We start from the raw sequence: 15,060 nt of genomic DNA on the forward strand, positions 1-15,060 counted from the left end.
CCCCAATTAACTGCACGCTCAAAACGGGCGGCCACGAGCCACGCCGCGGGGGCACCGTCCCGTCCGTCCCCACCACACCGCGGCATCATCATATACCCGCACGCCGGTCGCAGCCACCAACCCAGCCAACCCGCGCCAGCCGCCTCGATTCAACACCAGCAGCGGTCCACGGGTTGCTTGCTCCCGGATTCCTGGTCATGGGCAGCCTGGGCGGCGAGGAGGGGCGGAGGCGGCCGCGGTTCCTGTGCCTGCACGGGTTCCGGACTAGCGCCGAGATCATGCGGAAGCAGGTGGTGGGCAAGTGGCCCGCCAACGTCACGGCGCGCCTCGACCTTGTCTTCGCCGACGCGCCCTTCCCCGCCGAGGGCATGTCCGAGGTTGAGGGCATCTTCGACCCGCCATACTACGAGTGGTTCCAGTTCGACCAGGTCCGCGTCCATGATATCCTCTGATTCCGCTCCTCCTCGCTTCGTCAATTTTTGAAATATTCACCTCGAATTTCTGACTTTTTATTTTATTTTATTTTTCCTTCGGGTGTCGGCTCTGCGGATCTGAGTTTAGCATTCTTTCCTGTGTGTTCACCTTTTTCCTTCTGTGAAACAGGGTTTTACGGAGTACATGAATTTCGACAAGTGCCTGGCCTACATCGAGGAGCTGATGATCAAGGATGGTCCCTTTGACGGATTGATGGGCTTCTCCCAGGTAGGCAGATTATAAGATTACCTCTCCTTCAAATATTTTGGTGATTAACCAGCTGTTTCATTAACTATTGTGAACGGTGATGTTCATATCAGGGAGCAATTCTGTCTGCAGCACTTCCCGGGCTCCAAGAACAAGTAAGTCAATTGTTGATACTAATCTTTACTGATGAAGTTAAGCTCTGCTACTAGACAGTAGTATGGACACTGGTAAAGCTACAGCTTTTGTTAACCTTATTGTTCTTTTTGTGTTTTGATGGCAGGGGCTGGCCCTGACTAGAGTTCCGAAGATCAAGTACCTCGTAATCATCGGCGGCGCCAAGTTCCAGTCACCAACGGTGGCCGAGAAGGCGTACGCTAACAAGATCAGATGCACCTCTCTTCACTTCATTGGTACTTTAATTTATTCACAAATTATTCCATTGTTATGCCTGTTAGTTTGTTGGCTGGTTCTTCCTAGTTTCATCGGTTGCTTCAAAGACCTTGCATTGGTGGAAACGTCATTGCGTACTGCTGTTTCTGTATGCTTTTATTCTAGCTGGCATGTCTGCTTAATTGAGGGAGATGCATTGCGTACTGCTCTTGGTTATCTTTATGCTTTAGCCGGCATGTGTGAGTCGTGCTTCCTTTGTAGTGATGTGTGCTTTAGGTACTATGCTACATAAACATTTCTCAAATTTTTTTTTGAGGTGCATAAAAAATCAAATGAATATGCCCACTTTGCTTCCATTATGGAAATTCCGTTTCTTGTTCACAAAGCAATTGCCTTACCATTTAACGTTCCGTCATGTATTGAACTATTGCTATTGTGCTAGAATGCTTTGATTAATTTATGCGAGCATATCATTTTCAGTTAGCTAAAATATGGATGCACATGGTCCAATTCTCTAGTCATTTCAGTTCATTATTTATTTCGGAAGGTTTATAGTTGTATCGGTGGTTAGCATATATACAGCGAACCGGTGTCTCTAATCGTTTTCATGTTCTATGCAGGTGACAATGACTTCCTGAAAGTCCATGGTGAGAAGCTCATAGAATCATGTGTGGATCCATTCATCATACGCCACCCAAAGGGCCACACGGTTCCAAGGCTCGGTAAGCTCCTATGCCTTATTGAGTTTAACGTGCATACTTACGAAATTTTGGTGCTTCACACCATTAAAGAAATTAAGAAGACATTCGCAAACAAACATGCTTGGAGACCATCAAAGTCGCATAGAAGTAGCTCAAAAACAAACTTCAGTATTTCTCTTCTTCAGTCTAATACAGGGTTCGACACCCCTTGGTTTGTGTACATGTGAAATTATTTCCTCCAAGAAAGTCTAGCGCTGATCTATAGATTTTTTACTAATCGAGCCATCCAGTAGTAAAATGTTCTAGCGTCAATATGAACGCCAAACTGCGAAACTAACCACAGCCTATGATTTTTCTTTGTCGCGCAGATGACAAGAGCCTTGAAGTCATGCTCGGTTTCCTTGAAAAGACTGAGAGGGAAACATCTGAGCATTCATCCACCGATGTTGACGAAAAGGAAGTGTGCTTGCGATAAGAATTTAGATTACAACTAGTATATGAATACCCATTATATTCATACTAGATACTATAGAATAACATACAAATTGTAACCTCGTTATTTATGAGGCACAGCTATTCTATACCTCAATTCAGAATATCCATCGTAATACCTTTTTCATCACTTCAACACGAATATCTCTGTACCAATGCTTGCCTCTAGTTACAGCACTTATATTACAAACATGGAATGCTACATCGCTATAACTAGCTCACGCGATGTGTATTGTTTACAGAGTTAAGCCCACTTTATCGTAGATTTAATCATTTAAAGGAACGGTATCCAGTGCATAAAAAATGCAGGTTTACCAACTTTCAGACATAGCAAGCTAACTGACGGGAAGAGATGCTTGTTGTTTCCGAGAGCAAAAGAGATGTATGGTAGCAGTGGAATTTTTCCGTCTGGAAAGAAGGAAACAAAAACACTATACAATAGAGAAATTCGGTGTTGCATCCTGGACTTCTTGAGGAAGAAAACTGTAGAAAACGAGTATTTTTTTTTTCGGCATCTGGTGTTCCCCTCGAGGGTTTAAGCCTTTAAGGTGCAAGGTGCTGTATTATCTTCTTCTCGGATGAAAAAGTAGAGCTCCTGCCCTTAGTTTCTGTATCTGTATCTGTACTACTAAAAAACATGTTGAACGTCATGTTCCGCCGATTCCCGTTTCTCTCCGGATTTTCTGCCCGATTCTCGTTTCGCTTGCACATTGCCGTTTCCACTCCCTCATTCCCGTTCCCTGGCCTAATCCTGCTCCCCATCGCAACGCACGCGCCACCGCAGCCCTCATCCGCCTCTCCCCCTATCACCTCCCTCTCCAATCCAATCCCTCGTGCAACCTCCCTAACCCGCAACCCCTGCTGTCACTCCCTAGAACCACAGCAGTGGCGATGCACCACCAATCGCCATCGCCTCCTCGCCTGGTCTCCACGCCGCTGCCTCCCTTTCTAGGGTTTTGGTTCCATGCGATCTCTCGACCACAACGACCGGGAACACTAGGAGCGCCTCCTCTCCGTTCGGATCTTGAGTCGACGACCCAATGGGCAACGACGGGCAGGACAAGGGCAAGCGATGGGACGGATCCGCCTCTTCCGGGGCGGAGGAGGTCGCGCCGGTCTTCCCGGCGTGGGCGTGCACCCCGGGCGAATGCCTCGCGGAGCTGGGTGTCTCGGCGGACCATGGGCTGAGCTCCGAGGAGGCAGCGATGTGGCTGCAGCTGTACGGGCCTAACGAGCTGGAGAGGCACGCGCTGCTGTCGGTGTGGAAGCTCGTGCTCGAGCAGTTCGATGACACGCTTGTGCACATCCTGCTCCTGGTGGCCGTGGTCTCGTTCGTGCTCGCGCTCTACGACGGTGCCAAGGGTTCCTCTGTGGGGTGCGGTTGCCCAGGAAGTGGAGGAGATGGATTTGGCGTCGGTCAACGAGGAGCTGGACGAGATCGATGGGCAGGTCAGCGATATCCTCTGCGCATTGCAGTAAGCTCAAACGATCTGACTCGCTGCGATTTGGGCTGTTCGTATTTGTTTATGTTACCCACGAATGATCGTTACATCTCGATTTGCTTGCTGTGATCTTGCGAGTGGATCACAAGTTTGGAGAGCAAATTGTTGACCTCCAGGGGAAAAAAATGTCTTTTTCAATGTCCGCGGGTTCTGCTTTTGGATCTCTGTAGAAATGGTAGCATAACATGGCGAAGAAATAGAGGTGGATTGATTGATGCATTGGTTGAATTGTCTGCAAAAATGGGTTCCAGAAGCTGGACAAGATCAAGGATGCCAACCACTCGAGTAGGCAGCTGGAAGCGCTTACTGATAAGATGCGAGACTGTAAAAAGTGATTTGTTCTCTCTTAGTTTGATTCTCTTTCTGTACTAAGTAGTTTCTAGCAACACCCTCCTTCATAGAGTAGGGCAGTTGGAAATGCTAAACATAAATGCGGTGCTTGTACAGAAGTGGCACTGCTTAGCTCACGTTAATTTGGTTTTTTTTTCTTGCAATCATTTCTGTATCTTATCACAAATATTCTGCATTGCATATTACCTTGTTCCACTATTCTACTGCTGGTGAGTGGTGACTACCTGCAATCTCTGCTTTTAGAATCTCAGTGATGGGACCAACCATCACTTTGCAGAACAAACAAATATGTGGTCACTTAATTTTGATGTTGAATGAGTAGCTTCATGAAAGCTGACATTTTGCTCTTTTCATGTGGTTTTCTAGACTTATCAAAGACTTCGAGCGAGTTTCAAAAGGCGAGGTAGGGCGTACTGATCCGGAGAACGCAAAAAATGATGCATGACAGAAAGCAGTCAATGGTACTATTGTTGAAAATTGTTCTATGATATGTGAATTTATACACCTTCCAATTCTGATTAAACAACTTCTACTAAACCATAGTTTCCCTTGCTTTGCAGATCAAAGAATTAAACTCTTATTTTGCTCTTAAGAAACAATGAGTTTTGACCTATCTCCTTGCACCATATTCTCATAGTATATCCAACTTTTCCTTATGCATCCATAACAAGTTGAACTTGTGTTACTAACTTCTACAACATAATTATCTTTCTCATAAACTTTAGGGCATGCATATCCCATGTTGCAACCGTGCTTGCTTTTTTTTTTGCTTTCATCGCAACGCACGGGCACTCAACTAGTTTTTTTTAAAAAAGAATATTTTTTAGACCATTTGGACAATGCAGTCCCTTGGACAGGAATTTCCTACAAGATTCCTACCTTCACTACTACTTAAAAAGACTGCAACGAATTCTTCCGTTTGCCCTTCGCCCGCCTGCTCATCATGCCGCTCGTCTGCTCAATCCTCATCGCTCTGTGATTCCACTCGTCCGCTCATTCGTCTGTCCCGCTCCTACTATACGTTCAACTCTTTTGTTCTGCTCTCCCTTCTCCCGTGTGCCGACAGGTGGACCCTAGCCGCTCCCTCTCTGTGTCACCCTTCAGGAGATAACGCGTTCACACAAATCTCGCGTCCGTCCTCCACCACCATCGCCAAAGCATCCCCCTCCCTCCCCCATGCCGCATCCTGCGCAGTCACGACCGTCGTGCTTCTCACCACTACCGCACTTAGTACTACGTCCTCCCGGCCTACCAAGTCCTCTCCTCCCTTTTCATCTGGGTTGCCACCTCTCTACTCCTCACCTCCCTTCTCTACGTTGGCTGTGGCCACCTCCTCCCTGCCTAAGAACTGCCCCAAGAACCCATCCCGGAGCCCGTACCCAGCCCCCACTACGCTCATTGGTAGATCCTGATCCCGCTGCCCCCAAAGCCCTTAGATCCAGTCATCTCTCTCGTCTGTCTTGGATGGCAGCGAGAGGAAGGAGGATGCCGACAAGTAAACCAACCAAGAGTTGGAGCTCCTCTGGCTGTAGATTGTGAAGCACCCGGCGAGAAGCCCCAGCACTAGAGAAGATTGTGGTGGCGTTCGGTGGCCATGACACACCAGAGAGTGTCATCGTCACAACAAAGACGGGCGACGTCACAACCATTGGGGGCTCATTCGAGCAGTTCCTACTCAAGTGGAAGCCGCTTGAATTGAGGTTCGAGGAGGCATTCGGTGGCCACCACACACCAGAGAGAATCATCCATGTAGTTAAGATGGGCGGCGTTGCGACCATCGGAGGCTCATTCTAGCAGTTCATGCATAAGTGGAAGCCGCTTGACCTGAGGTCTGAGGCGGCCGACGCAGGTAGAGATGCTGACGCATGGCACAACAGCATCTAGCAGCAGGTGGAGGTGGACTGGTGGTAGCGGGTGGGTGGGACGACAAATGGAGTCCCCTCCTCGGCCTTCTGACGGCACACCACCCTTCCTTGTCCACGCCTCCCCATCTGCTTCTGACTCTGCCTCCTCCCTGGATGCCACACCAAGCAGCATCTGGAGGTGGACTGATCATGGCGTCGGCGACAGATGGAGGCCCCTGCTCGGCCTCGTGACAACGATGAAGAGCATGAAAGCCTTTGGATCTCACGCGAGCTGCAGTGGTGGTGCTCGCCGCCTGCCCCGAGGAGTAGCACAATCGACGTGAGCTTGAGGACCTGGTGGCTCACCACCAGCCCTTCGGAGGAGCTGCTAATTCCAATGGTTTTCGGTTTTGCTGTTGCGTAGGGCCCACACTGCCGGGTTCAAAGAAAGCGAGGGTCACCTATGACGGGGATGTTGCTCTCTCCCTAGATCTGGACCACTCCACGTCATCGGCTGGTGTTGATTGATCACTCACACATCACATTTAGTTATTTGTTTGATCGACATTGCAGTACATCAATTGTAAATAACAGTCGGGGATTCTTTGCAGTCCATGCCATCAGTTGAGTTGTGAGAATTTTCAGTAGTAATTGGGTAATTGTGTCGCTTTCTCACTCAGGGCTAGTTGGGGGATGCTACAAGTTGATTGATACCCCAATGAGCAACTGCATAAACTGCAGCTGTTGTTCTTCATGGATGATGACTGTAAATATTCAGTATGTTCATGACTTCATGGAAAAAAATGTTTGACATTATCTATAGCATGACCTGTGTATACTTTTAATTACTGGATTAACGTATTCTCATCAATGTGATGACATTAGAGCGATTCGATGCATATTTCTTTTTCTTGTGACATTATGTCCCACTTCCAATGATGTTGCTTGTTATAACTCATTTCTTGGATAACATTTTACTTAATTCATTACTGGAAGCAAGCGATGTCATTTTACCCCTGCCTTTATTACCTTGCCACCATATTGTCGCCAAAGATTCTCGTAGTTGTTAAGGACATCAAATTGGAAATTTCTCTTATCTATCGCATGTACAGGTATGCGGGGCGATTATACATGACACAACCTACTAATAGAAGTATTTGGAACAATTAGATGGTGAATATATGGTAGATATATTATATATGGTAGATATAACAATTAGATGGTGAACAACCGAATTGGTGGAGAGTTATAGTACAGAGAAAATATGGTTGATATATGCTTAGCCTATCACCGTATTATTTATCATATGCATACCGACTTGAGTTGTTTTGTTGTGACAAAAATGCCTTATAGAATACCAGAGAATTGTTTGTAATGCAGATTTTCCTACTAGGCTATACATTAGTTTTTCTGAAATGATTACTTTATCATAGTAAAATATTTGCCTAATTATGTTTACATTAGTTTTTGATCCGCCAGCAGGTGCGAAAGAAGTTTGAGCCGGTTCTTCACTCCAAGTGAATGGAGGCTCCCGGATTTTCAATCAATGATCTCCTACCTATGTTGAAGAGCAACATGTACTACTTTATTTTCTCTAAAAAAAACAAGTACGAATTTTGCTTCTTCTCACATTGTGATGATTGAACTGAAAATTGAATTTTCATATCGGATGGTAGTGCCTAAGTAGTTTTGCAAACTTTTGAAGAGAGATCTCGTTGTAAACTGATACATGATCGTGTAATGTATTTCCTACTTATTAGTAACATTTTAGCATGTTAATGATTTGATTTTTTTCAGTATGTATGCAACGGCATGGTGGAAATTATTTTTCCATCAACAATTGTCTCTAAACATCACACCCCCACCCCCAGGCGCCATGGTTGCAAATGACATGCTGCATGAGAAAAAGAGGCCACCACAAGCTCATGTTGGAATACTTTATTTTTGGATTCAAGCTTCTCTTCTCATCTAATATAAACTGAACTACAGTGCTTTTGATACTGGGTTCTACTCACCAGTGTGTGTCTTGCTCACATACACACTGAAAAAGATACCAATCCAGTTCATCTCTTCTTTAGGCGGCTCACCCTTTGTTTTTCATGAAAATATTTACCATTTCACGGTGTATGGCAAGAGGAGATAAGATCCACTTCTTAACTGGAAATATCAGTTTGTCCTGTGGTCCTTTGATGTGATATTATGTTGTACCTTCAACTTTATATTTGCACAGCGATGTGAAACATTTAAATAATGACTAGCTGGATAAAGTTTATGTGAGGAATTGCTTTCAGATATGAGTTAATATAGTAAGATGAGTTAAGATCCGCTTCTTAATTGGAATGCCTTTCAATTTGTCTCCTTCTAAGCATTAGTGTATTTTCTTACTATATTATTAGATTTTGGATTATATGTATTTAGTCTATTTAATTTCACTGTTTTGACATTTAGAACAATGTACCTCTAACTGTAATTAAACTCTATTATAATATTCTACACATCTCACTTGCCAATGTTTCTTTTGTAGTATGTCTTATTATATAATTTTCTAGCATTAGGCTCATCCAGTGTTGCCATTTTCTATACTTAATGATTGTTGTGTTCTAGGGCTTTGATTTTTTTTCCTCTGAAACCTTGCACACTTGCCGAAGTTTTTCCCCTCATGCAACTTCATTTCTTGTGTCTTTCCATCACTCTTGCTGATTTAGTGACCCATGCCTTAGCTTAAGATGACTTCCAATGGTTATGCAGGTGCTGTTTTTGCCGTCGTGTAGCCATGGAGATGTTCGCACAACAATTGTGTGCGACACATGGAAATTATTGGCCACTATTTTTTTCATTGTAAGGCACAGATATTTGATAAGGTATTAATTTTGTATGATGTCCTTTCAGGTACTACTTGTTCTTATGTGTAATGATGGATTGATATCTTGGCACAATATCTTGCAGCTTAGTAAAGCACAGCTAGCTAGGCTTGCTTGTTCTCTTAGAAATGCATAAGTCATAGATGTAATGGCCTCATTTTCTGGTTCATTAACTAAAAACATCTAGCAAGAAGAGGTACCTATCGATTGGTTGTGTGGTGTGCATTACTTCACCTAATCAATTATATTAATTTGTGAAATATTTTTGTTTCTGTTGTAACGAATGGACATGCCTAAACTCTGAAGTTCGTCACTAAATCATTCGTTCCAAAGAAACCTGCAGATAAACGTAGCCTTCCACCACCTAACTACAACCACACCATGAGCACACATCAATATGCCATGCCTTGAAATATGGATGGGTGCTATACGCCGGGGATTAAATTTTGAAGTTTCATGAATTTCTGTAATTTCAGAAGAAACGAAATATCTATTATCATAATTTTCTTTTACTAATATATGAGATTCACAGAGTAGAGAATAAAATTTTAACGAAATTTTGTGAATTTCAATCTTTTTACCTATAAACGAAAAAAATGTAAAACAAAATTGAAATCCCTGCTATACGCCACGAGCCCATATCAGTACTCCCTTGGTTGATGAATTATGGTTGGATGCATACCTCCGGATTTCCACAATAATAAATCGACAAGCACAGATCCCGTACCGTGCTCTGCCGTCCAGCTTAAACAAGACGCGGGACATGAAAGCAATCAACCGATCCTGAATTCATAATTGATTAATCACGTGGGCTAAGACGAGACGGAGACACGCCGCGCCCAGTCCGGCTGTCCGGCGTCCCTTCCGATGGAAATCCCAGCGTCAATCCAAGCTCCAAAGCGGTGGCAGACCATCATCTCCGCCGCAGTGCCATCTGCTTCTCCAATGCGGGCGGACAATGCTCCCCCGGCACCTACCCGCCCACGCACATGCCGCGTCGCCCCCGCGCGATCGTGGTCCAAGTCCAACGGCCCCACCGCGCGCCGCCGGTGGCCAACTCCGCCGCGCCCACGGCCTCGGAGCCGCCTTCGAAGCTGGCGTGCCGAACCTCCGGCGACGGCGTGATGACGCGCTGCGGCTGATGCCCGGTGCGGTCGGGTCGGGCGTCGAGCGGGAGGGCGGCGGCGGCAGCGGCCGCCGCCGTGGTTCATGTGCCTGCACGGGTTCCGCACCAGCGGGGAGATAATGCGGCGGCAGGTGACGGGCAGGTGGCCCCCCGAGGTGACGTCCCGCCTGGACCTCGTCTTCGCCGACGCGCCGTTCCCCGCTGAGGGCGCGTCCCCCGTGGCCGGCGTCTTCGACCCGCCCTACTACGAGTGGTGCCAGTTCGTCAGCGAGGTCCGTTCCTGCCCCTCCGTCGCATATCATTGCGGCCGTCATCATTTCCGCGGCGCGGTAGACTTTATCTTTCCAACCTGACCTGGCAAGTTTCTTCTGTGCTGTATCGGATCTTGGGGGCAGGATTTTCTCAAGTGCAGGAACTTCGACAGGCGCTTCTCCTACGTCGAGGAGCTTATGGCCAGAGAAGGGCCGTTCGACGGACTGCTGGGATTCTCCCAGGTGTCTGATTAGCTAGCTTGCCGTTAACACTTCCCCAATGCATGATCAGTACTCCACTGACTGTGATTACCATGATGCATGCTGATACCAGGGTGCCGGCCTTTCTGCAGTGCTTTCTGGGCTCCGGCAGCAGGTAAAGCTGAGTCCGTTGCATGCTTTCCCGGTGGAGCCTGCCTGTTACTGGTGTGATGTGATGTGATGTCCAACTGCTTGTGCAACATTTGTTGCTTCTGGTTGCAGCTTGATTTGCTATCCTGCTTTGAATTTTCCGGCAGGGTCTGGCTTTGACTGGGGTTGCTAAGGTGAAGTACGTGATACAAATAGCCGGGGCAATGATCCAGTCGCCGGCGGCGGCCACGAGGGCGTTTGCCGGCAAGATCGTGTGCCCATCGCTTCACTTCATTGGTACTACTTCCATACTTTGATACTTTGATTGTGTTCTCCCCTAGTCTGCAGAAGATCACAAAGCTGCTCATTCTTGGCTGGTTTTATTCAAATTTTGTCGGCCACTTCAGAGTGTGTGTCAGCCTACCTCCGTTGGGGAGGTCTTCCAGGCAGGAGCACCACACGGGCTTGAACCGGGTGTTCACAAATTCAGGTGGGCATAAGCCCCGTAGTTACCCATAAAAAATAGAAGTGCGTGTGTTTTTCTTATGCGTCTTCGTTAAACGAAGAAGGGGCAAACAAGAATTGTTTAGGCTTTTTGAACGTGGGAAATTTTGCTAACTTCGAACAAAGCACTCAATCGGTGGCTCTTCGGCCCTTTGCCTCACCTCCGATGGCGCCTAAGCGTGCCAGTGCGCGCATGCATGGGAAAAGGAGCCTTCATGTCCCTTCATGCGCACGTGTGAAGGGGGAGGGGGCAGTGCAACCCCATGGTTGGCGTCCCCACCGGCAACGGCGGTGGCCTCGGCTGCACGGTGCGACGGCTCCGGGATGACTTTCCAACGGCCACCACATCCAAGGCGACAACGGCCCTCATCACGACGCATCGATGACCCTCATCGCAACGTGGCGACATCGGCTCTTATCGCGACATGGCGACGTGTTCGCAAGCGACGCCGCACACCACGGCGGTGTAGCCTCCGTCCCATCAAACACGGCTGCTCCACGCGACGCGACCGACATGGCTGATGCGGCCCTCCAGAATGGCCCAGCTCTGGCGGCTGGCTCGACTCCAGCCTATCCAACGGCGGCTGTGACCCTAAGCGGTAGGCGGCGGTGCTCATGGAGCGCGGCTATGAGCCCACATCGATGCTGCCCTCCGCACTTCGTGGCGTGACCCTTCGGCAGGTGGCGGCACGACCACCCATAGCGGCGGTGGCAACACGACGGGGGGTGGTTAGGGTTGCAAATCCTAATTGGCGGCTGCCTCCTATTCTATATGGGGCGGGATGGAGGGAGCCCACCTAGGCTTTGGGCCGAAAGGCTTCCTGGGCTACGGCCCATGTGTTTCTTAGCTCGTGCGTGAAAAGAAAAAACCCTGCTACTATTCTTGGACTAAATAGTAAATGGGCTTAGGCCCAAACTCTTTTTCACCTGAAATTTAATACATTGAGCTGATTATTTCCATTTAGCCTATCTGAGTCCCAATAAATAGTACATACAAATAGTATTGTGTATTATTTATATTATAGCCCCTATAATTGTTTATAATTATACAAGTTTATGTACTTTTATGAATAAGCATTTCTAACCCATTGAGTGCTAGACTTGCAACATGTTCACTGTGTTCACATCCACGCGTTCCCAAAAACATATTTTTACCTTTCCATACTTTTAAATTATTGCAATTTACTTTATAATGCAATTTAATACTTTTCACACTCCTATTTTGATTTAAGCCCAAAATTGCTTCATAAAAGCACAAAGCATTTAATTCAAAGCGGATTTTCATGCAAAATTTTAAGTGTTACCTCAATTAAATATTTGTGGAACACAAGTTAATGAAACTATGACATCTACTCTATATTTATGATTATCCACTATTATTGTGAGGTCTACATTTTATCATATTGACTTAATGATTACATTCAACGTGTTCTTCCAAATATTCTATTTAACATAACATAAGGTAATATGAATATAGGCATCTACTGATAAATGTTAAATTATTTAGTGATTATCTTTAACATGTTAGCTACATAATTTAAGATCTACACTATGTAATTGAAGTCTCAACTTGACTTTACAAAAAACTTGCATCATTATTATAACATTACCATGATGATTTTTAATTTATCAATAGTAAATTAATCAAATCTATGATCAAATTCATATAGGATATAATGACCGGTAAGAGTTCGATGAACTCATACTTGATGGTCACAATTATTTAATATGAGCAATGGATGTCAAGATCAGTCTTACGTCTCATGGAATAGTAGTGGCACCCCAATCCTCCTCAAGAGAGAGATCCACCGCTACCAGATCAAGTTAAATATGAAGCATTATACATAATAAGACACCATATCCATTTGGATCTCAAATCTGAGTATCTGATGGAAGAGTGTCGGAGGGTGAACTCCTATCGCAGGGATCCGGAGGGACCCCTTTTTGAGATTCGGCCGGGGGGGTGATTCTGAATATGTTTGCGGGAGAAATAAATGGATGTAAATGCAATGGCAAGTGGGATGGAATGATCTAATGTAGAAAGAAGTAAATGCACTGGAGGTTTTTAGACAGGTTCGGGCCGCACTGAGCGTAATACCCTACTCTTGTGTGGATGCTATAAATGCCCTGAGAATGTTCCTCAGGGATGTTGCTGGTTACAAGAATGTTTGTCTATCCTAGAGCTTCGGGCTCCTTGTTCTTCGGTGGTCTCAGCTTCTGTGTTCCAGAGTTTCTCAATCTCTCAGAGTGCCGTACTGAGCGCTGGAGAGCTGGATCCGATCTTCCTTGTCCGTGCCCGCCGGTTCTCTTAAATACTCGCCGGCGGTAGCGTGCCCCGAAAGGGAGGGCACGAATTCCAAGGCGCCATAAATGGGAAAGCAGTCATTATGGGTTGCTGCGTGAAGTGACGGGAGGTTGAAAACGCGCCCCCGCCCGGTCTCGGACGTCATGATGGCGTTCCGCAACGGGCGCCGCGGAGAGGGCCCACCGGACAGCCACCGAGAAGCCCGGCGTGCCCGTTCGGTCTTGTACGCCTGCCACAGTAGGACGGCAGGCGGAGCGCCTTGGGCCTCGCGATGTTATCCCGAGGCGCACCGGATGACGCGGGATGGGACCCGCGCATTAAATGTCCCCACGCCCTTCTTCCAGGATGCGGCAGGGACTGACACCGAGCGTGGCAGGAGCAGTTGGAGGTGACAGGCTACGCGCCCTCTTAAATGCGGCATCGGGCCTTTCTCTGGCTGACACCTCACCGCTGGACCCCTGTGGGGGCCACCGACGAAGGACTTCTTGGGCCGTCGGGGAACCGAGTGCTCGGAGGTCACTGTTCACATCCCCGAGCACTCTCTCCCGGAAACGTCCTCTCTTGGTCCTCGGGGAACCGAGTGCTCGGGGGCCACTGTTCACGACCCCGAGCACTCTCTCCCGGAATTGACTGTTCGGATCCTCGGAGGACCGAGTGCTCGGGGGCCGCTTTTCGCAGCCCCGAGCACTCTCTCCCGGAACTACCTTCCTTGGGTCCTCGGGGTATTCGGGTGCTCGGGGGCCACTGTTCGCGGCCTCGAGCACACCCTTCCCGGTACTCGGCTTTTTTGGTCGTCGGGGGATTTGGGTGCTCGGGGGCCACTGTTCATGACCCCGCGCACTCCCTTCCCGACACTTGGTCTTTGCATATCATCGGGGAACTCGGGTACTCGGGGACCACTGTTCATGGCCCCGAGCGCCCTCTCCCGGGACTTAGTCTTTTTGTACCTCACGGAGATGATCCCCGCGGGAGGGCACCGCGTGGCGGATTGCTGACCTAGCCTCGGGATTCGGGGACCCCTGGTTCCTGATTCACCGACAGCAGCCCCTGGGCCCATTGGCAAGCGATGGCCCAGAGACTGCGGATGGGGCCTTCGTCGTTATCGAGGCCGAACCATGTGGCGCCATGTGGCGTACTCCCAGGCGCTGGCCTCTCTGGCCCAGGCTTCTGGTACGGCCCAACGGGGAGCCGAACGGTCGCGCATCCGCCCTACTTCCGAGGATCGTGATAACGAGGCAGGCGGCACGTGATAACAAGGCAGGCGGTGCGCGTGGCAATTGCGCAGATTGAGGGTAGTGCGCCTGGCAACTGCTGACATCCGCGCGGACCGAGGGAGATTCGCCCGGCGCTCGCGCCGGTCGAGGAAGTTCGTCTCGCCGAGCGCGTCGCGGTAGGCGTCGTTTGAAATCCCTGGGGTACAAAAGGAGGAGGGGAGCGAACCGCCGCCCCTTTACGCCATTTTCGCGATCGAGACTTCTTCTTCTTCTTTCTTGCGCTCCAGAGCCCTCGCCCTCCCTTAGGCCAATCAGCACACCCTTCCTCCCCCACCGCCCAGCACACCCGCACCCCGAAACAATGCCGAGGGCAGGAGGCAGCCGCCATGACAAGGGGGTCGACAGCATACTGCCGGAGTCACGGTTCGTCAATGAGGAGGCGGCGGACAAAGTGCGGAAGATGATGGTGCCCGAAGGCCAGCGGGAG

The 15,060-nt window shown here is 48.2% G+C and overlaps 2 protein-coding genes across 2 annotated transcripts in view; both read left to right on the plus strand.

Annotated features, from left to right (window-relative positions):
- The first annotated feature begins 78 nt into the window (after positions 1 to 78).
- LOC133889273 (dihydrofolate reductase-like) lies at positions 79 to 2,420 on the plus strand. Its single transcript, XM_062329781.1, has 6 exons — positions 79 to 428; positions 604 to 702; positions 795 to 836; positions 962 to 1,091; positions 1,692 to 1,793; positions 2,141 to 2,420. Exons 1-6 carry the CDS (start codon positions 198 to 200, stop codon positions 2,245 to 2,247), a joined length of 711 nt encoding a protein of 236 aa, XP_062185765.1. The 5' UTR covers positions 79 to 197; the 3' UTR covers positions 2,248 to 2,420.
- Positions 2,421 to 2,647: 227 nt separating this feature from the next.
- Positions 2,648 to 15,060, plus strand: part of LOC133889275 (rhodanese-like domain-containing protein 6) — a 37,708-nt gene continuing 25,295 nt past the window's right edge. The window contains exons 1-5 of the mRNA XM_062329782.1: positions 2,648 to 4,097; positions 4,484 to 10,220; positions 10,344 to 10,442; positions 10,534 to 10,575; positions 10,718 to 10,847. Coding sequence (XP_062185766.1) covers positions 10,032 to 10,220; positions 10,344 to 10,442; positions 10,534 to 10,575; positions 10,718 to 10,847 — 460 coding nt within the window. The 5' untranslated portion in view covers positions 2,648 to 4,097; positions 4,484 to 10,031. The remainder of the gene's footprint in view (positions 4,098 to 4,483; positions 10,221 to 10,343; positions 10,443 to 10,533; positions 10,576 to 10,717; positions 10,848 to 15,060) is intronic.

This window comes from Phragmites australis, chromosome 13 (assembly GCF_958298935.1).
Source record: "Phragmites australis chromosome 13, lpPhrAust1.1, whole genome shotgun sequence".
Classification (NCBI taxonomy): domain Eukaryota; kingdom Viridiplantae; phylum Streptophyta; class Magnoliopsida; order Poales; family Poaceae; genus Phragmites; species Phragmites australis.